Source organism: Podarcis vaucheri (genome assembly GCF_965113315.1).
Source record: "Podarcis vaucheri genome assembly, chromosome: 15".
Classification (NCBI taxonomy): domain Eukaryota; kingdom Metazoa; phylum Chordata; class Lepidosauria; order Squamata; family Lacertidae; genus Podarcis; species Podarcis vaucheri.
In genome coordinates, this window is record NC_138753.1 from 13,467,820 (window position 1) to 13,493,427 (window position 25,608).

A 25,608-nucleotide genomic window follows, 5' to 3' on the forward strand; every position below is an offset into this window, starting at 1 on the left:
CTATATTTGTGCAGCTGCTTATTCCTGCCTAAGCGCAGAACCTGACATTTGTCCCTATTGAATTTCCTTTTGCTTGTTTTGGCCCCAGTTCTCCAATCTGTCGAGGTCATCTTGAACCCCGATTCAAAATTTAACTACCTTACAAATCATGCTTTAGGAATGAGAACATTAGACCAAGCAGATCGCACCAGCTCCGCTGGAGCATAAAAACCTGTGAACTCCAAATGGGAAAACTAAGCAACGGCGCAGAACAAATGGTTTGTGTCTGACTGGCTTCTGTCCACGCCTGAGTGCAGAAAATAGCAAGGTCTTTTTTAGTAAACAGAAGCTCCTTGGCCTCTGCTGCCAGGGCAGAATATGCTCGGCTTGCTAACAGTCCCATGAACTGACTGAGTCTCTGGGAGGTCTGCGGTGCAGCCAGGACTAATCTGATGATACTCTCCTTCCTTGCACTCTCTCCCGCCTCCAATCCCGGTTCTCTTACGGGCTTTATCAAATTAACAGGCTTAGGTTTAAACACTGAGTCAACACACTGCCATTCCCCTGCCTCTCTACACAAGCTAATGAGGAGAGAGGCCTTTCGAGATGGAAAGAACAGGTCACTGGGATGTCAAAATAAGCCAGGCAGCGAAGAGTTATTGCCGCAGGAGATGTTAGGAGGAAGAGGCCCAGCCAGCCCATTAAAAGCTAATCCCTTGCGGAGGTGGCAGATGTGAAGAGCCTCTCGCAGAGCTGACTAATAAACTCCAAATATATAGTTTGGAGGAGGCGGCAGGTGAAAGAGGATCATGTGAAATGGTGGAACTGGCAGAGAAACTTGAGATGGACAAGTTTCCCTAGTAAGAACCAAATACAGTGGTACCTCGGGTTACATACGCTTCAGGTTACAGACTCCGCTAACCCAGAAATATTACATCGGGTTAAGAACTTTACCTCAGGATGAGAACAGAAATTGTGCGGCGGCAGCAGCGGGAGGCCCCATTAGCTAAAGTGGTACCTCAGGTTAAGAACAGTTTCAGGTTAAGAACAGACCTCTGGAACGAATTAAGTCCTTAACCCGAGGTACCACTGTAAGGGTTGGCTGGATCAGGCCCAATGGACCATCTAGACAAGAAAACTGTTCTCACAATGACCACCCACAAGCTCGGACACCAGCACAAAAGCCCTCTCTCCCCCCTGGCGTTTTCAGCAACTGCTCCGAAACCCGGAGTACGCTTGCCCCAGAACTCAGAGGGCTAAGCTGGCTGGGGGATCCTGCCAGGGCCCTGCCGGACTTATGCTGCCATGCCAAGAATGCCCCAGGGAACTCCCAGCTGACTGAATGCGTGAAATGGCCATGGCACTGCAAGGCTTCAATAGTAAAATCTGAACCTGAGCTACTGCATACTAGCGTGCAGCGTCAGAGCAGATTAGGCAGCGCTGCCTCGGTGGGACGTCTCAGGGACAAGATTCCAGGCCCCAGACAAGTTCAGTCTCCCGGGTTACGGAGGGCAGCTTTACTGAGACATTTCACAGGCAATGCTGGAAGTCCTGGCAAGCGCAATGACACACCCCACGGGCATTGTGCACCCTGCGCTATGTGATGGGTGGGGAGGAAAGGGCAGTCGCCCACGGCCAACAATCGCAGCCACATGGCCATCACCACCGAGACCTTTGCTGGACAACACCCCTTCTTTGCACTGACAGCCCCCCACCTCCAAATCACAAACCTACCCCAACTTCCTAGCATACAGAAAGGGTGATTAAACAAGGGGCAGTATGGTTCCTTGGCTCAGCCTGGTTGTAAGGATCTCCTAGATACAGTGGTACCTCGGGTTACATACGCTTCAGGTTACATACGCTTCAGGTTACAGACTCTGCTAACCCAGAAATAGCACCTCGGGTTAAGAACTTTGCTTCAGGATGAGAACAGAAATCGTGCTCCAGCGGTGCAGCAGCAGCAGGAGGCCCCATTAGCTAAAGTGGTGCTTCAGGTTAAGAACAGTTTCAGGTTAAGTACGGACCTCCGGAACGAATTAAGTACTTAACCCGAGGTACCACTGTAGTCAGTTTTAGACCATTAACGGGGGGCGGGGAGCAGTGAGGATGCTGAGTCCCTCCGTGTAATGCATGATTTACAATCCAACACCAAAAACAAGCCCAGGGTTAAAGGAAGAAGGGGCTCTCTCTCCGAACACTTGCTGCTTCCCCCCGTTCGTTTCTCCACCCACCCACATTCTTCCCCCGATATTCCTTTTCAAGCGGCAGCGGCAGCGATATGATATCATCTTTACATTTCAATTAGGAACGAAGGATTAATTCATGCAAGTAGGTCAGGAATCCTTTGCCTTGGTGCAACGCCGAGTTGGGAGAATCACAGCTGCAGCATCTTCGCTCCAGACGCAAGTTTGGCGATGGGCTGGGAAGGGGACAACGAAACTTTCTACGAAAGCTGCGAGACAGGGATGGGCAATGTTGTTTTTTCTTCCTGCTGGGGCTGCAATTCCTTGGGGGAGGGGATCTGCTGGAGCTGCATGTTGGCGGCAAGCAAGGTCAGTCAGAAGGTGAGGTCGGAGCCCCCCAAAGGGGTGAAGTCACCCCTTTCTGCCCTGCTTCTCTCTTTCTCTGCCATTCAGGGGCGGAGGAAGGGGGATGCGGTGAGTGCTGTCTGTCCGGGGGTCCCCACTGAGCGGGGTGACAAAATGCACTCACCACAGGGCCTGCAGCGTGCTCCAAGTCATGTGTCTCTCCTGGGAGAGACACGGTGGCTTGGGCGCATGCAGGCTCCACGCTGGCCAAACAGTCTGCCCACTGTAGGGCAGCTGAGTGGGAGGAGGCAGGCAGACTCTGGAGGCCCCACGGTGCACCCTGCCCCTATGGGCGGCTTGCCCCGCCCTCGCCCCTATGGACGGCTCGCCCCTCCCCAGGTGCCTGAGCGGCTTCCTCCGCCGCTGCTGCCACTCCCTACTCTTTTTTCTCTGCCTCCCACTGCCCATTCTTTCTCTACCACCCCCTTCTCTCCCTTCTCTTGTCTCCCTTTACTCTTCCTCTCTCTCTGCCACCCCCTCCGTTCCCCCTGTCTCAAACCCATTGCCAGTCAGAGTAGACAACACTGAGCTAGATAGATAGACCAATGGCAGCTTCCTAAAGTATCACAGAATTATGGAATTGTAGAGTTGGAAGGGGGGGGGACACGGGTGGCGCTGTGGGTTAAACCACAGAGCCTAGGACTTGCCGATCAGAAGGTGGTTGGTTCGAATCCCCGTGACGGGGTGAGCTCCCATTGCTCGGTCCCAGCTCCTGCCCTTCTAGCAGTTCGAAAGCACGCAGTGCAAGTAGATAAATAGGTACCGCTCCAGTGGGAAGGTAAACGGTGTTTCCGTGTGCTGCTCTGGTTCACCAGAAGCGGCTTAGTCATGCTGGCCACAAGACCCGGCAGCTGTATGCCAGCTCCCTTGGCCAATAAAGTAAGATGAGCACCGCAACCCCAGAGTCGGCCACGACTGGACCTAATGGTCAGGGGTCCCTTTACCTTTACCTAGAGTTGGAAAGGACCCCCCCTCCAAGGGTCCAGCCCTCCTGCAGTTCAAGAATCTCAGCTAAAGCACCCATGACAGATGGCCATCCAACCTCTGCTTAAAAACCTCCAGTGAAGGAGAAGCCACAACCACCCGAGGGAGACTGTTCCACAGTCAAACAGCTCTTACTAGCTATCTGCAATTCAGGAATCCTGCCATCCCTGAGTAGACTCGATCCACCAACCAGGTTAACAGCCAGATGCACAGACCCATTGCAAAACCTGTGCACTCCAGATATTTTTCTTAAAATATTTCGTTTTGATATATATGAATCTCCTTGTGTGCGTGTGTAAATATACAGGATCACATCTTCAGGCTCATTTATACTTCTCCATCTATCTCTGAAGCCAAGGCTGGCTCCCGGTTTCTTGTCCTTGGCTGCCGCTACAACCCCCGCTCACATTTCCCTGGGTGGAAATTCCACAATCCTGTCTTCCCTCTTGGACCTGTGACTTGGCCCTTATTGAAAGTGCCAGAGAACCCCTAAGCCAGGATGCTATATCTGCCCACTCAGAATGGGAGGAGCTAGGTGTAGCCTTTGCTGTGGGAGGGAAAGACTTTTCTCTCATGCCAGGCAGGACATATACAGAGTGGCTGGTAGGGGAGAAAAGAGGAGAAAAACAGATAACCAAATGGTGCAGCACTCATTGGGGGGGGGCCCTCTAACTTGCTAAAGGTCTGCGATGCCTAACTTGGTAAATGTTAGCAATGGCTAACTTGGAAAATGACAACAATGTCTAACTTGGTAGTGTCAGCAATGACCGGAGCAATGAGTCATAATCTCACTCCTTCCGGGGGCTCAGAAAAATGCCAGAGTCAACTGTGCTCAATGCTGCTGCGAGGTGAAGCAAAACCACTTCCTCTGGTCCACAATGAAGAAGAAGAAGAGTTTGGATTTGATTTCCTGCTTTATCACTACCCGAAGAAGTCTCAAAGCAGCTAACATTCTCCTTTCCCTTCCTCCCCTGCAACAAACACTCTGTGAGGTGAGTGGGGCTGAGAGACTTCAGAGAAGTGTGACTAGCCCAAGGTCACCCAGCAGCTGTATGTGGAGGAGCGGAGACGCGAACCTGGTTCACCAGATTATGAGTCTACCACTCTTAACCACTACACCACGCTGGCTCTCTCTGAAAGGTAGTGAGAATGCAAACTTGTGGGTTAAGAGCATCAGGCCAAAGACACATCTTGTCCAGCATCCTGTTCTCACTGTGGCGGACCAGAAGCCCCAATGGGAAGTCTGCAAGCAAGACCTGAGGGCAACAGAAGCCCTTCTCCTCACTTGGGATTCCCAGTCATCTGCAGCAACCTTGTGCTCCACTGCGACCTGCAAAGCTTACTTACTCTTCCGGGAAATCCACCGGCTTGTTCTTGATCTTGTTGTGAAGAGCAAGGATAAATTCATCAATGAAAGGACACTGCAAAACAGAGCAAAGGTTTGCATGCTTTTGTGAATCCTCTGCTTTAGCCCTCTCCTTTGCACTTACAGACTAAAACTCTATAACCAGGCCCAAGGAACCCTGAGAGCTCAGCTCTGCAAGGAGGCTGGGGCATTCCTGCCAGGGGTGCCAACTTGAATTACAATATTGGGGGTGGGGTAGGTCACAAGATGTGTCGCACACACACCATTTGAATGGCAACGGTCATCAACTTCGAGGGGGACCAGCCCCCTCAAGTATTTTATTGGGGTGGGGTGTGTGTGGCCCCTATGATTCCTGCAGAGAGATTCTTAGAACATCTTCACACAAGACGCTTTTCAGTTCCACGCTTAAGAACTGCCTTCCTTCTCCATCATGAGCCTGCCTGAAATTTATGTTCTTTTTATAATTTGCTCAGGATTCTTTTATCTAATCATTTGGCAATTAGTAACCATCATCAACAACAGCTCCAGAAAGAAATTACTTCAGGCCATTAATCAGCCTCTGGCTGATTAATATTCTGCAGCCTGATAAATGTGTTTGGTGGGCACTGTTTTGTTCTTGTTTTAACCATTTACTTTTGTTCTTGTGTTTTTGCTCTGTGAACCACCCTGAAACCTTGTGATGAAGGGCAGCATATAATTCTAATAAATGATAATAATCTGCTGCCCCTGTGGATCCAGCTGCCTGAAGCACCTGCCTCACCTTGCCTCAAGGGTGGGCCGGCCCTGCCCCAACCACCACCACAAAAACCCGTCCCCCTTTTACAGACATCTTACCTTTCCATACACAAAGCAAAATAGTGTGATCCCCATGGCCCAGACATCTAGCGCCTGAAAAGAAGCAAACAGATTTTTAAAAAATCAGATCTCTGGGGGGGTTGCAACAAAATGTTGTGGTATAAAGTGCCCCCACTCAGAATACTCCACCTCTTCCCCATTTCCCCATTGCTACCCTCCAACCCCGGTTACAGCCAGTCAGCATTTTGTGGCCAATGAGCATGCTCAGCTCTTACTGGGCTCTTATTGGGGTCCCCTCCCCAAGCGGGGTCCACATCACATAAGCAGCATCCTACCTTCCCGCTGAAGCTCTTCCCAGACTCAGAAAGGGCTTCAGGGGCCATGAAGGCTGGAGTCCCAGCAGTGCTGGAGAGCTGGGCATCGCTGCCCTCAAACTGATTGCTCACTCCGAAGTCGGCAATTTTGACGTGCCCGTCATCCCCCAAGAGCAAGTTGGAAGGTTTGATGTCCCGGTGGATGATCTTCTGGTAATGTACTGAAGAGAGGTGGAGAGGAGAACTTTTATAGAACCTTTATTCTCAATCAGTAGTGGATAATCCTTTTAGTTTTATATAGCTTTATTATCCCTTTGGAGATGCACTTTTGTCCCTCCAGGCAGTGACATTTTATGGTTTGCATTTTTAATTCTTTGTTTACTTTTTCTCTGGGTTTTTTTGTTTTGTTCCTGTTTGCAATTTTTTGCTGCTGTGCACAACTCAATACACACGAGAGAGACTTTCTGTTCACGGCTGCGAGTGAAAGATCCCAATAACTAAGAGAGATCTGATCCTCTCTCCAGATGGAGGAGGGGCTGTAGCTCAGTGGTTAGAGCGCCTGCACTGAATGCAGAAGGTCCTGCTGTTATGTACAGTTCTTGTAATGGGGTATTGCTTAGGGGTATTTTGTTTTGTTTCAGTTGTTGTTTTTTAATATTAATGTTTTGCATCTTCATTTTAAATCTTATTTTAATGTGGAAATTGTTCGATTTGGTTGTGTAATTTCCAGTGTTTCAGTTCTTGTTTATGACTACCTTTGTTATGTTTGCCATGACATACTTCTTTCTTGCATAAGCTGCCTTGAGGATGGTTTTAACTATGGGAAGGCAACGTAGAAACAACATTATGTATGAATGAATGTATTCCAAGGGCAGCTGTGCCATAAATCAAGGTAATTTCAGCCTCAAGGCAAAGACTCTGCACCTCTCGACATGGTAGGTGTACAGAGTCTGAGGTCAGTTTCTTTTGCATAGCCATCCCCTTGCAGCAAAAAGGAAAAAAAAGTTTTTGGTGCATGGATGTGACTTGCATCTCTAATGCCGCAGCAGCGCTGCTGCAGTGCCCAGCTTGCAGTCTGCCAGTTTGGGTAATGGGACAAGGTAAAGAGGGCAAATTGCCAACCAACATACGGAGAATGTCAACAGGGCTATGTGAGCAGGTGTGTGTGTGTGTGTTAAGTCAAACAAATAAATGAATTCATTACGAAAAGGGTCCTGCTATGTTATCAGTCAAAGCAGTTGGTTTACGGATGCTCGAGGAATTCCATCATTGCAAATGCCTGCATTCCCACAACCTCCTGGGCTAAGGCTTGGATCAGACCCTACTTAGGAACTGTTTCTTAACAATAATAATAAAAAAATAAATTTTATTTATACCCTGCCCTCCCTGGCCAGAGGTGGCTAACACCAATAAAATCACAGTAAAAAAAAAATGATAGGGGAAAAAGAAAAGAAAAAAACCCCAATTTAAAATACAGGTTCTTACTATTCTCTTGGTTGCATGATCCTAGCAAATCACGCAGCCTTTCAAATTATGGGAAATGGGCTTTCCACTAAACATTAGGCAGAACTTTCTGACAGTAAGAGCTGTTTGACAGTGGAATGGGCCACCTCAGAAGGTGGTGCGACTCTCCTTCAATGGAGATTTTCAAGCAGAGGTTGGATGGCAATCTGTCAGTTTAGTTGCGAGTTCTGCATTGCAGGGGGTTGGACTAGATGGCCCTTGAGGTCTACAACTAATTCAGAATGCGGCAGCCGCCGAGACTATATAACACTAGTCTTGAAAGACCTACACTGGCTCCCAGTACGTTTCCGAGCACAATTCAAAGTGTTGGTGCTGACCTTTAAAGCCCTAAACGGCCTCGGTCCAGTATACCTGAAGGAGCGTCTCCACCTCCATCATTCTGCCCGGACACTGAGGTCCAGCGCCGAGCGCCTTCTGGAGGTTCCCTCGCTGCGAGAAGCTGAGTTACAGGGAACCAGGCAGAGGGCCTTCTCGGTAGTGGCCCCCCTCCCTGTGGAACGCCCTCCCACCAGATGTCAAAGAGAAAAACAACTACCAGACTTTTAGAAGACATCTGAAGGCAGCCCTGTTTAGGGAAGCTTTTAATGTTTAATAGGTTATTGTATTTTAGTGTTTTGTTGGAAGCCGCCCAGAGTGGCTGGGGAAACCCAGCCAGATGGGCAGGGTATAAATAATTATTATTTATTACTATTGAGGTCTCTTCCAGATCTCCAATTCTATCATTTTTAATTGTCCTGACTCCGGGAGGGATGACTTTGATGACTGACAGGAGGGTTGTTCCACCCACCTGAGACCCCCGCGCAGCATTTCCCAAGGGCACGACAGCTAGCGTGCCAGTACTCTTCCCCTTATAACACATACATCTTAAGAAACTGGGGAGGGCAGGGAACTGAGACCCAGCCTTCGTTTGGGCTCACACCGGGCAGCTTCCCCACCAACAGAGAGCCAGTGCAGAATGAATCATGGCTTCTGGCAGGAGAAGATCCGAAGAGCTGCTTTGGCAAAACGTTCAGCTAACAAATGGGCTCCCAAGTTGGTTGCGACAGGTAATCATTACGTGCAGGAACAAGCATGAAGGAGAGTTCAGCTCCTTGCTCAGACGCATCCTTGGTATATAGGATGCTTTCCTGTCGCCGCTTCTGTCAAGGTTCCCCAGGGGAGGGAAAAACCACAGCGCTACTTCCCATTGTCATGAAAACTTAGAATCATAGAGTTGGAAGGGACCCTGAGAATCATCTAGTCCAACCCCCTGCAATGTAGGAATATGCAGAGGTCGCATACGGGGATCAAACCAGCAACCTTGGCATTATCAGCACCACGCTCTAACCAACTGAGCTATCCACTTGCACAACTACTATTTATTAGACGGCCTCAGCAGTGGCGCCCTCCCTGTGGAACACCCTCCCGTCAGATGTCAGGGAGATAAATAACTGCATAACTTCAGAAAACATAACTTCAGGAAAGTTTTTTAATGTCTGACATTTTTTAATTTTTTTTTTTTATTTTGCTGGAAGCCTCTCAGAGTGGCTGGGGAAACCCAGCCAGATGGGAGGGGTATTATTATTATTAAAATTATTATTATGGGACATCTTTGCCCTCTCTTTCTATTCTTCCTCTCTCCCTCCCTATTTTCCCTTCTTTCAATTTAAATATTTGTGTGTGTGTGTGTATCTTTACTAATATCAAGGCTTGCAGTTTTGCAATTTGAACAAATTATAAACAAGCTCCATTTTTACACCAGCCTCATAATTCAATCTACCTTCTCTTACTCCTGGCTTAGGGAACCTTTGGCCTTCTAGATCTTGCTGGACTACAACTCCCATCATCCCTGGCCACACTTGCTGGAACAGATGGGAGTTCTGGTTCAGCGACACCTAGCTGAGCAATTTTCAAATCAATACTTTTTACAGGGACCTCTGAGAATTGTAGCTTTATGAGGGTAATATAGGGGTCTCCTAACAACTCTCAGCACCCTCAAGAAACTACAACTCCCAGAATTCTTTACGGGTTTTTTTGCAAGGGGGGGAGAAGGAACTACGACTATTTAAAGCAGTAAAAGGTAAAGGTAAAGGGACCCCTGACTGTTAGGTCCAGTCGCGGACAACTCTGGGGTTGCAGCGCTCATCTCGTTTTACTGGCCGAAGGAGCCGGCATTTGTCCGCAGACAGCTTCCAGGTCATGTGGCCAGCATGACTAAGCCGCTTCTGGTGAACCAGAGCAGCGCATGGAAATGCCGTTTACCTTCCTGCCAGAGTGGTACCTATTTATCTACTTGCACTTTGACGTGCTTTCGAACTGCTAGGTTGGCAGGAGCAGGGACCGAGCAACGGGAGCTCACCCTGTCGCGGGGATTCGAACCGCCGACCTTCTGATCGGCAAGCCCTAGGCTCTGTGGTTTAACTGTGGTTTAAAGCAGTACCACAATGCTTTAAAATGTTTCGTGCAAATGCGACCAGAGAGAGTAAGTTTGGCTGACTGAGATTATAGATGAAAGGAGGAAAGAAAGCTACTGCAAATGTCTGAAATGAAACCTCACAGCCTGTTTTCTTTCGCTGGCATCTTCATGCCTGGAAGCCAGCAGCCTGGGAACCACACAGATTCCACCACCATTCAGGGAGGGAGGGAAGGGAGGGGGAATGAATGAATGAACAAATGCACTTCAAGCACAATGGCACATCATGCCGTCTGCCGATTCTTGCCGCATTATATTTGATCAGCAGAGTTGCTTGCCGCAGTTCAAGGACAAAGAGCACTCCATAAGGCGCTGCCGCCACAGAAACACGCTTTTAGCTATCGGCTTCGCATCACAGCATCTGGAGGGGAGGAATGATTTAACACCCTATCAAAAGAAATCTGCAGCGGGGGGGGGGAGATGTAGGGTGGGGGGAATCTAAAGGGAAGTGAAGACAGCGGGGAGAGGTCACAGGAACATAGAAAACTGCCTTCCACTGAGTCAGACCAAGTATTTGTCAACACTGACTTGGCAGCCGCTCTCTCTGGGGTTTCAGGCAGGGGGACATTCCCCAGCCATAAGACAGGAGCGAGCCTGCAGTCAATCGCAAGGAGCAAGTTGGAGTTAACTCTTTATTAGCAGAAAGAGGATCTGCACAGGAGTGTCAGGCCTAATGACCATAGCAACTCATCTCTGGTAGGTCTTGCTAGACTGGTGACTGGGAGCGGCTGCCGAGACCATATAACACCGGTCTTGAAAGACCTACACTGGCTCCCAGTACGTTTCCGAGCACAAAAGTGTTGCTGCTGACCTTTACAGTCCTAAACGGCCTCGGTCCAGTATACCTGAAGGAGCGTCTCCACCTCCATCGTTCTGCCTGGACACTGAGGTCCAGCGCCGAAGGCCTTCTGGCGGTTCCCTCGCTGCGAGAAGCCAAGTTACAGGGAACCAGGCAGAGGGCCTTTTCGGTAGTGGCACCCCTCCCTGTGGAACGCCCTCCCACCAGATATCAAAGAGAAAAATAACTACCAGACTTTTAGAAGACATCTGAAGGCGCCCCTGTTTAGGGAAGCTTTTAATGTTTAATAGGTTATTGTATTTTAGTGTTTTGTTGGAAGCCGCCCAGAGTGGCTGGGGAAACCCAGCCAGATAGGCGGGGTATAAATAAATTATTATTATTATTATTATTATTATTATTATTATTATTATTATTCTCCGTGAAGCAGTTGCTGAGACTGAAGGTCCCGTCTTCTCACAGCTGCCCAAGTCGCCTCCTCTCCAAGCTTTCCCCCAAGCAATCGGAGACTAAGCCTGCATGCTTGTGTTTCCTGTGTTTGCTCCTCCCATTTCATGCCTCTGCTGGTCCTGGGAGACCAGCAGGGAGGGGAGCTGCTCACAGCAAGAAGGACAGACACCCATGACTCTGCATCAGCCTGACTCATCTCTGTCTCTTGGCCCCTCTCTAGCCTCTGATTATGGACTTCTTTCTGCCACAGACTCTCCCCACTCACTAAGCCCTGCTATCTCTTCAAAACCTCTTCATCCCAGTCCTCTCCCTCTTCTCCCTCTGAGCCACCAACCACGATCCGAGTCTTTTCCCCTTGGTGGTTCCCCAGCTGGCTCCTCCCACCATTCCTCTGTGTCCAACCAGTCCAAGACACCATACCTGTCTGTAGATGCCATTGGGGACTGGATCTTCCTGTATACGTGAAGAAGCGTCTCCACCCCCATAGTTCAGCCCAGACACTGAGATCCAGCGCCGAGGGCCTTCTGGTGGTTCCCTCACTGCGAGAAGCCAAGTTACAGGGAACCAGGCAGAGGGCCTTCTTGGTAGTGGCGCCCGCCCTGTGGAACGCCCTCCCACCAGATGTGAAGGAAACAAGCAGCTATCTTCTCTTTAAAAGACATCTGAAGGCAGCCCTGTTTAGGGAAGTTTTTAATATTTAATGCTGTATTGTTTTTAACACTCGATCGAGAGCCGACCAGAGTGGCTGGGGAAACTCAGCCAGATGGGCGGGGTATAATTACCGTATTATTATTACAGTGGTACCTCAAGTTAAGTACTTAATTCATTCTGGAGGTCTGTTCTTAACCTGAAACTGTTCTTAACCTGAAGCACCACTTTAGCTAATGGGGCCTCCTGCTGCTGCCGCGCCGCCAGAGCACGATTTCTGTTCTCATCCTGAAGCAAAGTTCTTAACATGAAGCACTATTTCTGGGTTTGTGGAGTGGGAGTGCTTAACCTGAAGCGTATGTAACCCAAGATACCACTGTATTATTATTATTATTATTATTATTATTATTATTATTATTATCTTCAGCATGCAAAGCAGATTCCCCAGCCAATGAACTATGGTCTCTTACTTCAAGTAAAGCAAGGTTCTAGTCCTGATTATTCTGAATAGAGGGCTGCTTTAGAGTGTAGGAAGCTGCCCTATACTGACAGAAAGAAAGGAAAATTGACATATCTGACTTAGGCAGAGCCCCTATGTCAGGTAAACCAGACGGGGGTCGATGGCGGAGCCCTCAGGAACCCAGGGGGTGTTTATATCTGGGTGCTTCCCTTTAACACCGAGGTTGGCATGGAGTCAGAGGTGGACATAGGGGAGCGCGAACAATGGAAGGCGAGAGGAGGGGGTCTGTGTGTGCCAAAATTAGGCAGCACACAAGGCGCTGCTGACATTGTCTGCCACTGTTGGAGTTTGGGAGCACCGCAGCAGGACTGAGCTTGCAAATCGAGGCGAAAGTGAGTGACTGCGGTGCTTGCAACCTCCCTGTGGTTTCATCAACAGTCCACACACACACAAACACACCAAACTTGCTTGTTCAACCGCAGATTAAAACACCTCCCTTGAGGCTGCTGCGCTGCCCGTCTCCACATTAACCACCATGGGCTTTCCTGGATGCAATCAATAAAGGTGTTACGATTTGTAGGAAGGAAGCAGTGAGCAGAGGGGGGGCGGGTGGAGAAATTGATTCTTCCCCTCCACCCTGTACTCCTCACTGTAACAAGAACAGCTTGAGCCTTGCAAAGGGTGGGGGGGTATTTTTTTTTTTTTTTTTTAAGGAATGAGGGAGTCTAGACAAAGGAGAGTAATCATTCACACATTATGCCTTTTCTGTAGCTTTGGAGAGTGTTCTGGCAAGGTCAGCCTGGCTTTTGGAAGGTACCTAACATAAGGTGACCAGATTTCCCCCCCAATGAATCCGGGGACACTTTTCAACTTCAGTCAAATTCAGTGGATTTTGTCAGGGGACTGATTTGTAAATCTGGGGACTGTCCCCGGGAAACAGGGACATCTGGTAACCTTAACCTAACAGGTGGGGACCCTAAGGATCATATCCAACTGCTCTGAGTAGACTCACCAGAATTAATGAGCCCAAGTTAGTCCATTACTGTTAATGGGTCTACTTTGAGAAGGAATAATACTGGGCACAACCCTGTGTTGCAACAGAATTTAAGTTCTTTTTATAAGCCTTAAAACACACAGAGTTGCATTTTTATTTTAGCGGCTCTTCTGCACAGGAACCCTTAAGAGCTGCTTCCAGTCAGGGTAAGAAGTATTGAGCTAGATAGGCAAATGGCCTGACTCCAATATAAAGCAGATTATGGTTGAGGAACTGGATCTCGCTGGTGGATCAGAACCTTATTTCCTCCTCCATCTCCATGGGCCAACCTTGACAGACGGGCAGAACCACCCACCTGTCATTAAAACAAATGTCATAACAGACACCTGTCAAAGTTCAAAAGAGGTCACTGTACAGTGGTACCTCGGGTTAAGTACTTAATTCGTTCCGGAGGTCCGTTCTTAACCTGAAACTGTTCTTAACCTGAAGCACCACCCCAGCTAATGGGGCCTCCTGCTGCCGTTGCGCTGCCGCTGCACGATTTCTGTTCTCATCCTGAAGCAAAGTTCTTAACCCGAGGTAATATTTCTGGGTTAGTGGAGTCTGTAACCTGAAGCGTATGTAACCTGAAGCGTATGTAACCTGAGGTACCACTGCACATGCCAATCTGCAGTTACAGAACCCAACTCTGAAGATGTACCTTCAGCTGATAGGCAACCAGGAGTGCACCTTCTAAGAGCTTTATCTGAGAGGTGATTTGATAGTCACCTTCAAATACCTTCAAGGTATTTAGGTGGGTCTGGGAACATTTCTTGTCTGAAACCCCAGAGAACCACTGCCGGTCAGTGTAGGCAACATTGAGTTGATGGATCAAAGGTCTGAGTCGGCAGGCGCCTATGTTCCAGGGGCCTGCAAATACGGAAGGTGGATGTAACATAGCTGGAGACCACCAGGCCTATGCTGTGCCAACCTCTCACATATTTCCAGAAGGGCCCGGAACAATCTAGAAAGCAGGTCCTAGGCCATCTCCAAATATGCTTCTGGAGGCTGCAGAACGCGGCCTACCCCAATTTGTTTTTGGGTGCCCGGCCACCCGAATGCCATGGAAACGTGTCATTTTGATACTCACAGTATTCAATGCCCAAGACGATGTCCCTTAAGTAGAGTCGGGCCTGTTCCTCGGTGAAGGGGGTGTCACACGGCACTTCCATGACAGGCCTAAAAATGGGGTAAAAAAAGGAGAACCAAGAAAGGCCTTTTCATATCATCACATAAGACCAATCTGGGAAGGACATGTTGAGTGTGGAGCTGCAATCAAACCTGACTCCCTCTATTCTCCATGGAAATCCTATTACATTTATACACTGCTCAACTTTTAGAAAAACCCTCTCTAAGTGTTATAAAATACTGATAAAATCCACATACTTAAAAAACCTACCCAGTCTCAGTCGTATTATTATTACTACTGCTACTATTAATTAAATTTATTAGTCGCTTTTTTGCAACTCAAAGCATGTTACAATTTCTTAAGCAAAAAGCAAACACCTAAGTACATTAAAACCAGCATTTTATTTTATTTTATTCTTTAAACCTACGCTACCTAAAGGAGTGTCTCCATCCCCATCGTTCAGCCCGGATCCAGCTCCAAGGGCCTTCTGGCGGTTCCCTCCCTGCGAGGTGAGGTTACAGGGAACCAGGCAGAGGGCCTTCTCGGTGGTGGCGCCTGAGCTGTAGAATGCCCTCCCATCAGATGTCAAGGAAATAAACCCATTACCTAACTTTTAGAAGACATCTGAAGGCAACCCTGTTTAGGGAAGTTTTTAATGTTTGATCGTGTTTTGAATATTCTGTTGGGAGCCACCCAGACGGGCATGGTAAAATTAAATTATTAGTATTATTATTATTATTATCCCGCCCATGCGAAAAGGCCATATATGGTTAGAAACCAAAGGCCCGATGAAGAAGGAATGTTTTTTGTCTGGCGTCTGAAGCTATGTAATGATGGCACTAGGTGAGCCTCCCTGGGGAGAGCAGTCCACAAATGGGGCCACCTCTGAAAAGGCCCCTTCTTGTATCGCCCACCCCCCAGGCTCATGAAAGGGGCACACAAAGAAGAGCCACAGTTTATGATCACAGAGTCCAGGTTGGTTCATATGGGGAGAGGTGGTCCTTATAGCAGCACTTTGAATGGAGAAACTAACTAGATCTGAATCTGGAAACTAACTGGTAGCCAGTGCAGTTGGGTCAGGATTAGTGTTACATCCTCAGATTGTCTTGCCACATTGAGCAACCTTGCCACTAAAATTTTCATACTCAAGAGTAGACCTACCGGATAGTATTCAGCTAAGTTTGACTCAGCATACTGACTGAAATTAATGAAGAAGTAAGGCCTCTTAATTTCAATAGGTGTACTCCCGAGTAAAGCTTAGTTGAATACCACCCCATTTAGATGTATTTATTTAATTTATTTCATAAAATGTATATACCTCGATTGTAGAAAAAGCCTCAAAGTAGATATGATTCATACAGGCCCATTCATTTCAATAGGCCGACTTGGAGAATGACTAATGGATGCAACCCATTAAATAATCGGGGAAAAAATAAATCCTTGTCCGCTAACGTGCCAACACTTGTTCTTCACACTTCACATTTTCAAGGAATGAATTCAGGTGATGATTAACATTTTTATGAGGAATGGGAGATCTATGCCTGACTCAGCCACTGCTATTACTTTGTTGACTGCTTAAGCACTTGAAATAAGTCTTGGCCAACCCGGAAACCCTCCCAAGAAGCTTTGGACTACAACTCCCATCAGACCCAGCCAGCACTTCTGATGATGGTGCTGATGGGAGTTGTAGTCCAAAACATCTGGAAGGCACCAGGTTGATTGGAGCCTGAGGAAACATCCAACTTAAAACATCTTTTGGACAGGCCTTTGGCCGTTATCTAGCAGTCAGGTTCAAGCTACTTACTTACCCCTTCCGCAGGAGGTCAAACACTGGAAGAGACGGAAAAGGGAAGAAAAATAAATAAAGGACGAGCTTGATTAACCACCTGCCTTTTAACTTACTGAGGCTGCAAGGTTATACACACGCTTATGTTGAACGAAGTCCTATCAGAATTCAAGGGATTGTGCTGTGGCTGAATTTACGCTACCCATCCTCCATATAGGTGCATGCTCAGTGGGCATGGAACACCGGCCGGCTGTTGTGGGTGTGGGGGACTGGAATGGAGTATCCTGGAAATGGACGTGGGTAGCTGAGTCGGACCCTGAACCGGAGAGCTCTATGAAATAATATTCTGTGCAGGTCCCACTTCTATAAACTGCTCCAAGAGAATCACAGAGTGGGCGTGACCTCAAGGAACATCCAATCCGACCCTCTACAAGGCAGGAATCACAGCTAAACAATTTCTGACAGGTGGACCTTCAGCTTGCTCTTGGGCTGGGGACACGGCAACCTCTCAAGATGTTAAACCCCCCCCTCTTCAAGAAACCAATAAAACCCACCAGAAGAATGAAAATGAAGCACAAAGCATGCTGATTATCTGTTGTGGGAGGGATCAGAAAATGCGAGGAGAGGAACGGAATGGAGCAACCTGAAGGGAGTCATGGCTGGCTGGCTGAAACACCAAACAGGGGTAACCGCACGCTGTGGCATTTTGTTGCAGGTCCCACTTGCAGCTGCTCCGCTTGAAACCCATTTGCCCCACTTGATCACACAGCTCGTCTGTATTTCCCGACCACACACACAACGGTTTGCCCGCAAATAACCGGTGCCGATCAACTACGTTTTTCTAAAAGATGGAAATGCCTACCCATGTACAGGTTGTCTTCTGCGGGGTCATCTAGTACCTGGAAGGAAAGAGATTTATTCAAACCTTTGGGCCTCCTCAGATCACAGGCCGAGGGAAGGAGCTTACGAATGACAGAAAGATGAGGATATCATTCTACAGCACAAAACACGGATCGGTTTTATCCTGTCCTGGATCGCCTCGCAAGAAGCCTGGGAACTGTAATCTGAATGAAGGTGCTGAGATTGTTGGTATAAGAGGGCTGAGGGATAGTGCTACAGGAGAGTAGGAAGGGGCAAGTTTCTGCCCTGTGGGTGTTGCCATCTCAAACCTGACACAAGGGACAATGGAGGCAAACATTTTGGGGTGTCTCCACCGTTGGTTTTACTCATGAGCAGACCCACTGAAATTAATGGACATGACCAAGTAAGTGCCATTAATTTCAGTGGGTTTACTCCCAGTAGAATTTAGACGGATATAGACCTTAGAGGGCAAGAACTTAAAGAGGCCACATTCACACCATAGATTTAAAGCACTACGATGCCATTTAAAACAGTCATGGCTTCCCCCAAAGAATTCTGGGATCTGTCATTTGTGAAGGGCGTGGGTGGCGCTGTGGGTTAAACCACGGAGCCTAGGGCTTGCCAATCAGAAGGTTGGCGGTTCGAATCCCCGTGACGGGGTGAGCTCCCGTTGCTCGGTCCCTGCTCCTGCCAACCTAGCAGTTCAAAAGCATGTCAAAGTGCAAGTAGATAAATAGGTACCGCTCCAGCGGGAAGGTAAACGGCATTTCCATGGGCTGCTCTGGTTCCCCAGAAGTGGCTCAGTCATGCTGGCCACATGACTGTACGCCGGCTCCCTTGGCCAGTAAAGCGAGATGAGCGCCGGAACCCCTGAGTCATCCGCGACTGGACCTAATGGTCAGGGGTCCCTTTACCTTTACCTTATCCCACCTCCCAGAGCTACAATTCCCCAAGAAGGAGGGTTGATTGTTAAACCACCATGGGAATTCTAGTTCTGTGAGAGGAACAGAGGCCATCTTACAGTTATCAGCACCCTTAACAAACCACAACTCCCAGAACTCTTTGGGGGAAGCCGTGACTGCTGAACTTACCTTAGTGCTTTAAATCTATGGTGTGAGTGTGGCATTAGTTGCAATGGCGTGCGGAGACTAGCAAGACTATACAGAAAATATGGGTTTTTAACTCTTGTTTGTCTGTGGGACTGGGGAACAACATTATAAACGTTGCAGTCCTTCCCAAAGAGGGGGAAATCGCAAAATGTCTGGGGTTGGTTCCTGGAGAGCTTTCCTCAAAACTTCGCCACATTCAAGAGAGAGAAAGGTGCATTTTGATCTGGAAGCAGCAACAGGATGTAAAATGAATCTGATCTCTGAGACAGTTTTAACAAAAGGGACTTGGGTTTTGAAACTATTTTCTTCTTTATGTTCTTTAGCTTCCTTACAAGTAAAAGCCTGCCCGAGAGGACACATACAGCCCCTGTTACATGATCCTGCACGCGCCATTTGCAGGGATGCTTCAGGGTCAGGGATGCGGGTGGTGCTGTGGTGTAAACCACTGAGCCTAGGGCTTGCCGATCGGAAGGTCGGCGGTTTGAATCCCCGGGACGGGGTGAGCTCCAGTTGCTCTGTACCAGCTCCTGCCAACCTAGCAGTTCGAAAGCACGTCAAAGTGCAAGTAGATAAATAGGTACCGCTCCAGCGGGAAGGTAAATGGTGTTTCCATGCGCTGCTCTGGTTCGCCAGAAACGGCTTAGTCATGCTCTCCACATGACCCGGAAAAACTGTCTGCGCACGAACGCCGGCTCCCTCGACCAATAAAGTGAGATGAGCGCTGCAACCCCAGAGTCGTCGGCGACTGGACCTAACGGTCAGAGGTCCCTTTACCTTCAGGGTCAGACACACAACAGAAACAAACAAACCTCAATCAGCTTGACAACGTTGATATGGTCCAGTTTCTTTAAGATGGCTATTTCCTGATAGATCCGCTCAAGGGGGGCCATGGGCTTTGCCTGTCCCCCAGCAGCAGCTTTCGATCCTCGAGGCGGAGGTCGACCTTTACCCAAAGGAACAAGACACACCAGTTCACACTTTAGTTAGGAGTAGTTTTCCTTGTCTCCTTGTATGCTCATAAAGTTGTTGTCCTCCCAAACTAAGTATTGTCCTATATTGGCCCAGTTTTGCACCTTCCTTGAGAGTTTCTGCCTGGCTGGACTGTGTCCTTGAACTCCCAGAAAGCCCCTTGTTTGCCTAGATGGAAGTGTGTGCCTGCCCTACCTTCAGATAAGCTCCCCAAGCCATAAAAAGGCACAGATACTTACGTGGAAATCCATACTGTTTCAACAGCTTCTTTTTGGAGAGGACTTTCATGGCCTGTAGTGAAACAGAAGGGGTGGGGAGGAAACGTGTATTAAAGTCAAGTAAGTAGTAATTTGGAGCAGTAGGTAGGACCCATTCTATTTCTTAGTTTGTTTTAAACTGTTTTTCAATAGTGTGTTTTAATTGTGGTCTGCTTCCTGGGGACTATAGGAGGGTAAACAACAAAAGAGGAAGGAGCGACAAATCTGCCAGTTGTGGTCTTTCGATTTCTCTTCTCCCTCCACTCAGTTTACATTTGAAAAACAACGAAGCTATAGAATCACAGAACTGTAGAGCTGGAAGAGACCACGAGGGTCATCTACTCCAACCCGCTGCAATTCAGGAGCTTTTTTGCCCAAGGTGGCGCTTGAACCCACAACCCTGAGATTAAAAGTCTCGTGCTCTTACCAACTGAGCTATCCATATGAACATTTGAACACACATTCATGCATGCTCCTCTTAACATACTTCTTTTGCAAGCAATCTTGCCTAATATATGCAATTCCAATTTATTTATTTACCGTATTTTTCGCTCTATAGAACACACCCGACGATAGGACGCACCTTGTTTTAGAGGGGGAGAACAAGAAAAAAAATTCTCCCCCTCTCTGCTCAGCGCCCCTTCAGCGAAGAGGCAGGAGAAACGGAGCCCCTTCCATTTCTCCTCCCGCTTGGCTGAAGGGGCGCTGCGCAGCTCTCCCTCTCTGCTGAAGCCAGGAGAGTCTTGCTATCCCGGCTTCAGCAAAAGGAACTCGAAGCCTCCGGAGTGCAGCGGGAACTGGCGCTGCACTCCAAAGGCTTCAGGTAGCTATCCCTGAAGCCTGGAGAGCAAGAGGGGTCGGTGCGCTCTCTAGGCTTCAGCGAAAGCAAAGCGTAGGCTCCGGAGCGAGGAGGGATAGCTCCCTCTGCGCTTCGGAGGCTTCACGTTGCTATCGCTGAAGCCAAGGAGCCTGCATTCGCTCCATAGGATGCACACACATTTCCCCTTAATTTTTGGAGGGGGAAAAGTGCATCCTATAGAGCGAAAAATACGGTACTTCATTCAGACCCCACTTTTCCTTCAGGGAGCTCAAAGGTGGTGTACGTAAGCCTCTTCCTCCCCATCCTATCCTCACAACAAACCTGTGTAGTGCGTTAGGCCAAGAAAGTCTGTGAACAGTCCCCCAAGGTCACCCAAAGCAGGGATTTGAACCCTGGTCTTTTCCAGGTCCTAGTAGCCTGACGCTGTCACCACGGTAACCTCAGCCTTAAAATCTGGACATATGCTTTAAAGGTAAGATCAAAAGGCAGAAGGCACCAGAGCAACGCTCCCTCCTCTCTGCTGTAAGCACCTTGAAGGAGGGGAAAGGACATGGATAGGCGACGGTGAAAAAATTCAGCATATTGCTTGTGTGTGTGTTTGTTTGTGTGAGTGAGACAGAAAGAGAGAATCTGACTTGTTTCCAATTGTCAGAATTTTAAAAGGGTCCCAGGTAATTGGTGGTGCATTGCACTTGCATGAAATATTTCCATTGCCCACTTGACAGCTCTCGTCAAAGCGCTATCGGTGTGAACGTTGTTCTGCAAAGCGGAGATACATGGAACATGCAATCTCTTTCGGTATGAAAAGCCGCCTGTCAATCAAGTAGCGTGCTGGGGAGCTAACCGGCCATTAGCTCATTATGCAATTTGGAGCAGTTTCTCTTATGGGTTCCCCCCTCCCTCCCTCCCAGGTGCCATTTTCTTTTGCTTTCTTCCTCAGTGGCCTCGGGAAATCTGGATGGCTCTGTGAATGAGGAAGTTTACTTGGTGAGCCAGCCAACAGAAACCTCTTCCAAGATGTCTGAATGGGGAGTGGTGCTGTCCACGATCTGTGCAAGGTCCTTCCAACTTCCTTTTTTCAACTTAGGCCATATTCATGTCACCCCGAGTGATACCCCCTCTAAACAGTCATGGCTTCCCCCAAAGAATTCTGGGAGCTGGAGTCGGTTAAGGGTGCTGAGTTGTTAAGAGGCCCTTATTCCCCTCCCAAAACTACAATTCCCAGAGTTCCCTGGGAAGAGGGATTGGTTGTTGCACTACAGTGGTACCTCGGGTTAAGAACTTAATTCGTTCGGGAGGTCCGTTCTTAACCTGAAACTGTTTTTAACCTGAAGCACCACTTTAGCTAATGGGGCCTCCCGCTGAGCGGTTTCTGTTCTCATCCTGAAGCAAAGTTCTTAACCCGAGGTACTACTTCCGGGTTAGCGGAGTCTGTAACCTGAAGCGTCTGCAACCTGAAGCGTCTCTAACCTGAGGTACCACTGTACTCTGGGATTAAATAACATAAGAGGAGCCTGCTGGATCAGTCCCAGGGCCCATCTAGTCCAGCCTCCTGCTCTCACAGTGGTGAGCCTGTAGGAAACCAACAAGAGCGACTCTCCCATCTTGTGGCTTTCAGCAACTGGTATTCAGAAGCATTGCTGCCTCCAACTGCAACTCAGAGGGCGAGGGGGCGGGAATAGGGATCGCCTTACAAACCCTCAGCACCCTTAACAGACTCCAGCTCCCAGAATTATTGGGGAGAACTCCTGCAATCTGAGCTGGCCTCCTCCGTCTGTAGGATGAAGCCCACCCAAGAGGCTCTGTTCCTGGACAAAATGGGGTGTTTTTTTTGTGGTAGAACGGAGAGTCCGTTCTCAAGGCAAGTGAACTCAACCAAACACAGACAGGCAAGAGCCTATGGCAGTGCAGTAGTTAAGAGTGTTGGACTAAGACTTGGGAGAGACCTGAGTTCAAATCCCTCACCCCAAAATGAAGCTCACTGATTGTGGGCCAGTCACTGCCTCTTGGCCTAAACTACTTCGCAGGGTTGTTGTGTGGAGGGGGGGGGGTAAATGAGAAGGCGGAGAGCCATGTAGGCCAACTTGAGCTCCTTGGAGGAAAAGGTGAGGTATAAATGCAACAAACAAACAAGGGATGAGTGAAATTAGGCTCCCCTGAGAGGTCAAAATTGATTGGAGGGAATATCCAGCCACTTGCATAGGGAACGGAAGGGAGCAGGGTAGGAACTTACATAATATTGGTCGTCACTTTCGTTGTAGGCCAGCTTCACGACGCCATAGGAGCCCTAAGAAATAAATGCACAGACAATGTCAGTTCAGACTAGAGAATGGCTTGTTGAAACGTATGTTCGACGTTAGCAATTTTTTTGGAAAGAAATACTAGGATGTATGAAAACTATTGTGAGGGAAGAGTAGAAAATTCCAGAACATCCTCTTATACCTAATATATGGGGCTTGACAAATGGTCAATGTAAATGGATTCTCTGGGCCTGGACATCTGCAAAAAGATTAATATTGATACACTGGAAGGACAAAAATGTGTCTTTCTTTGATCAATGGGAGGACGACATGAGAGCTCCTGCAACCTCTTGCAGATTTGTATGTACGTTTCGTGTATTAATACACAGTTCTTTACACCTTTTTGCCTAACATATCTATTTTCTGTAAGCTGTTTCCCCAAAACACAATTTTCTCATGTTGCTTTGCATGCTTTTCATTGGGCGAGCTGCATCCCAAAAATTAAGAGAAGAGTGGGGTTTTGAAGCACAGAGGGTCCATGTGTAAGTTCTGGAAGTATGAAGAAAGGCTTGGAGGATGCAGTTTGGATTCAAACGCTTCCTGCAGTGCTTTAAATCCAAGCTGCTTTCTCAGCAGCGGGGGGAAAACAAAACAAGAAAAATGCCGCCTTGAAAAAATGGAGCATATTTTTGTTCTGGTGGAAAGAGTTTGCACTAAAAATGCTGCTTACTTGGAAATGAAAAAAAGAAAGAAAAGCTCCCTTTCTAAATGCTCTGAATACAAACCTCCTTCTCTGCAGGGGGAAATATGTTTCGTTTTGAGTACTTCAAAAGGGCTTCCACTAAACATTAATCAGCTGGTCGGCGGCTACAGAGACTCCCTTTGAAAGTGCAACTCCCAGTGCTGAACGGCACCCAAAGCACATCTTCAAAGGTGGCTGCTGTAACTGCTGATTGGCAGTTGTCAGTTACTTCCCTTGGACTTTGACAGGTTTCAGTCACCTGACATCATTGTGACATCAGGTTGCTGACAGGTGCGCGGTCTTGCCCACCTGTCATCGGGGTTGGGGAGTAAGGATGTGGCCTGCTGGCCGGATACTGTTCCTCAACCCAAGTCTGCCTTATAAACTGAGTCAAGACCGCTGGTCCTCCTCCTAGCTCAGCACTGCACACACTGACCGGCAGCAGCTCTCCAGGGTTTCAGGCTCAGGTGCCTCTCTCAGCCCTACCTGGAGATGCTGCAGAACAAACCCGGGGCCTTCTGCATGCGAAGCAGGTGTCCTGCCACTGAGCGATGCCCCTTTCCCTGTTTCTGTCCTGCCATCTGACCACTTCCTGTTGGAAACAGGATGTTGGACCAAGCGGTCCTTTGTTCCGATTTGGCAGGGCTCCTGTGATGCCCCAGCTACAAATGCCCAGAAGATTTTAGTTTCTTTTTTAAAAAACAACAACAACACAACTTCTTTATTGACATGCCAAAAAAAAGTAAATTGTTGTTGTTTAGTCGTTTAGTCGTGTCTGACTCTTCGTGACCCCATGGAGCAGAGCACGCCAGGCATGCCTGTCTTCCACTGCCTCCCGCAGTTTGGTCAAACTCATGCTGGTAGCTTCGAGAACACTGTCCAACCATCTCGTCCTCTATCGTTCCCTTCTCCTTGTGCCCTCCCTCTTTCCCAACATCAGGGTCTTTTCCAAGGAGTCCTCTCTTCTCATGAGGCGGCCAAAGTATTGGAGCCTCAGCTTCAGGATCTGTCCTTCCAGTGAGCACTCAGGGCTGATTTCCTTCAGAATGGAGAGGTTTGATCTTCTTGCAGTCCATGGGACTCTCAAGAGTCTCCTCTAGCACCAGAATTCAAAAGCATCAATTCTTCGGTGATCAGCCTTCTTTATGGTCCAGCTCTCACTTCCATACATCACTACTAGGAAAACCATAGCTTTTACTATACGGACCTTTGTCAGCAAGGTGATGCCTCCGCTTTTTAAGATGCTGTCTAGGTTTTTCATTGCTTTCCTCCCAAGAAGCAGGCGTCTTTTAATTTCATGACTGCTGTCACCATCTGCAGTGATCATGGAGCCCAGGAAAGTAAAATCTCTCGCTGCCTCCATTTCTTCCCCTTCTATTTGCCAGGAGGTGAAGAAATGGAGGCAGTGAGAGATTTTACTTTCTTGGGCTCCATGATCACTGCAGATGGTCACAGCAGTCACGAACAGGATGACAGACCAAGCGGTCCTTTGCTCTGATCCGGCAGGGCTCCTGTGATGACCCGTCTACAAATGCCCGGAAGATTTTAGTTTCTTTTTCCCCCTCTCTTGATATGCCAAAGAAATGTAAATAAAGGTACTTAAATGGAAGGAGCTAAACTGAGTTCAAAGGCAGATGATCTACCTACGCAAACCTTTTCATTGGTTTAAAGAGATTCATGAGGATGGAAAGCTCTTTGATCAGACAGAGAACTTCTGTCAGTGGAATGGGGAGATGGGTTATTTTTTATCTAGCCAATTCCCTCTTCCCCACCCCGAGGCCACCTCCCACAGACTTCCAAAATTCAATCGTCAGGCCAGCGTGGTCCAACATGGGGGGCCTGAGGACTACATGCCTTTTTCCAGCAACATTTCATGACTTCCCACCCCCTGACTTCCCAAGGTCAGGTCAGGAGGTGCTGGGCTTTGGGAAAGAGGTGTGTGGGCTCCAAAAGGGTCCTAGAGTCCTCCACGCTCCTTGCCAAAGCCTAGCGAGCACTTTCCCATCTTTGGGAAGGAGGTGGGAGGGCCCTAGGACCCTGCCAGGGCCTTGCGCCTCCTTCCAAAAGCCCAGCACCAGTTTTGGGAAGACAGCATGAGGGCTGGCTGTTCTCATGTTCTTGCAAAACATGCTTATCTGTTGGGCTGCCTCCCAGGGACACTTATGTGTTGGAGCGCAGACTTTAGGCTCTTTTCCATGAAGGGCAGAGGAAGGGGACATCTCTGATTCTCGTCACGCGGAGCCCAGGTGCTGCAGTGCTGGGAACTCTGCCATGTGCAAATTTCGATATACAGAGTCATTATCTCT

At 48.3% G+C, this 25,608-nt stretch overlaps 1 protein-coding gene across 2 annotated transcripts in view; it reads right to left on the reverse strand.

Annotated features, from left to right (window-relative positions):
- CAMKK1 (calcium/calmodulin dependent protein kinase kinase 1) overlaps positions 1–25,608 on the reverse strand; it is a 79,449-nt gene that overhangs the window by 11,180 nt on the left and 42,661 nt on the right. For both annotated transcript variants that reach the window (XM_082201447.1, XM_082201446.1), the window contains exons 4-12: positions 22,554–22,607; positions 19,483–19,534; positions 19,084–19,217; positions 17,167–17,203; positions 16,327–16,348; positions 14,480–14,568; positions 6,048–6,247; positions 5,752–5,805; positions 4,899–4,972 (exon numbers count right to left, since the gene is read on the reverse strand). In XM_082201447.1, coding sequence (XP_082057573.1) covers positions 4,899–4,972; positions 5,752–5,805; positions 6,048–6,247; positions 14,480–14,568; positions 16,327–16,348; positions 17,167–17,203; positions 19,084–19,217; positions 19,483–19,534; positions 22,554–22,607 — 716 coding nt within the window. The remainder of the gene's footprint in view (positions 1–4,898; positions 4,973–5,751; positions 5,806–6,047; positions 6,248–14,479; positions 14,569–16,326; positions 16,349–17,166; positions 17,204–19,083; positions 19,218–19,482; positions 19,535–22,553; positions 22,608–25,608) is intronic.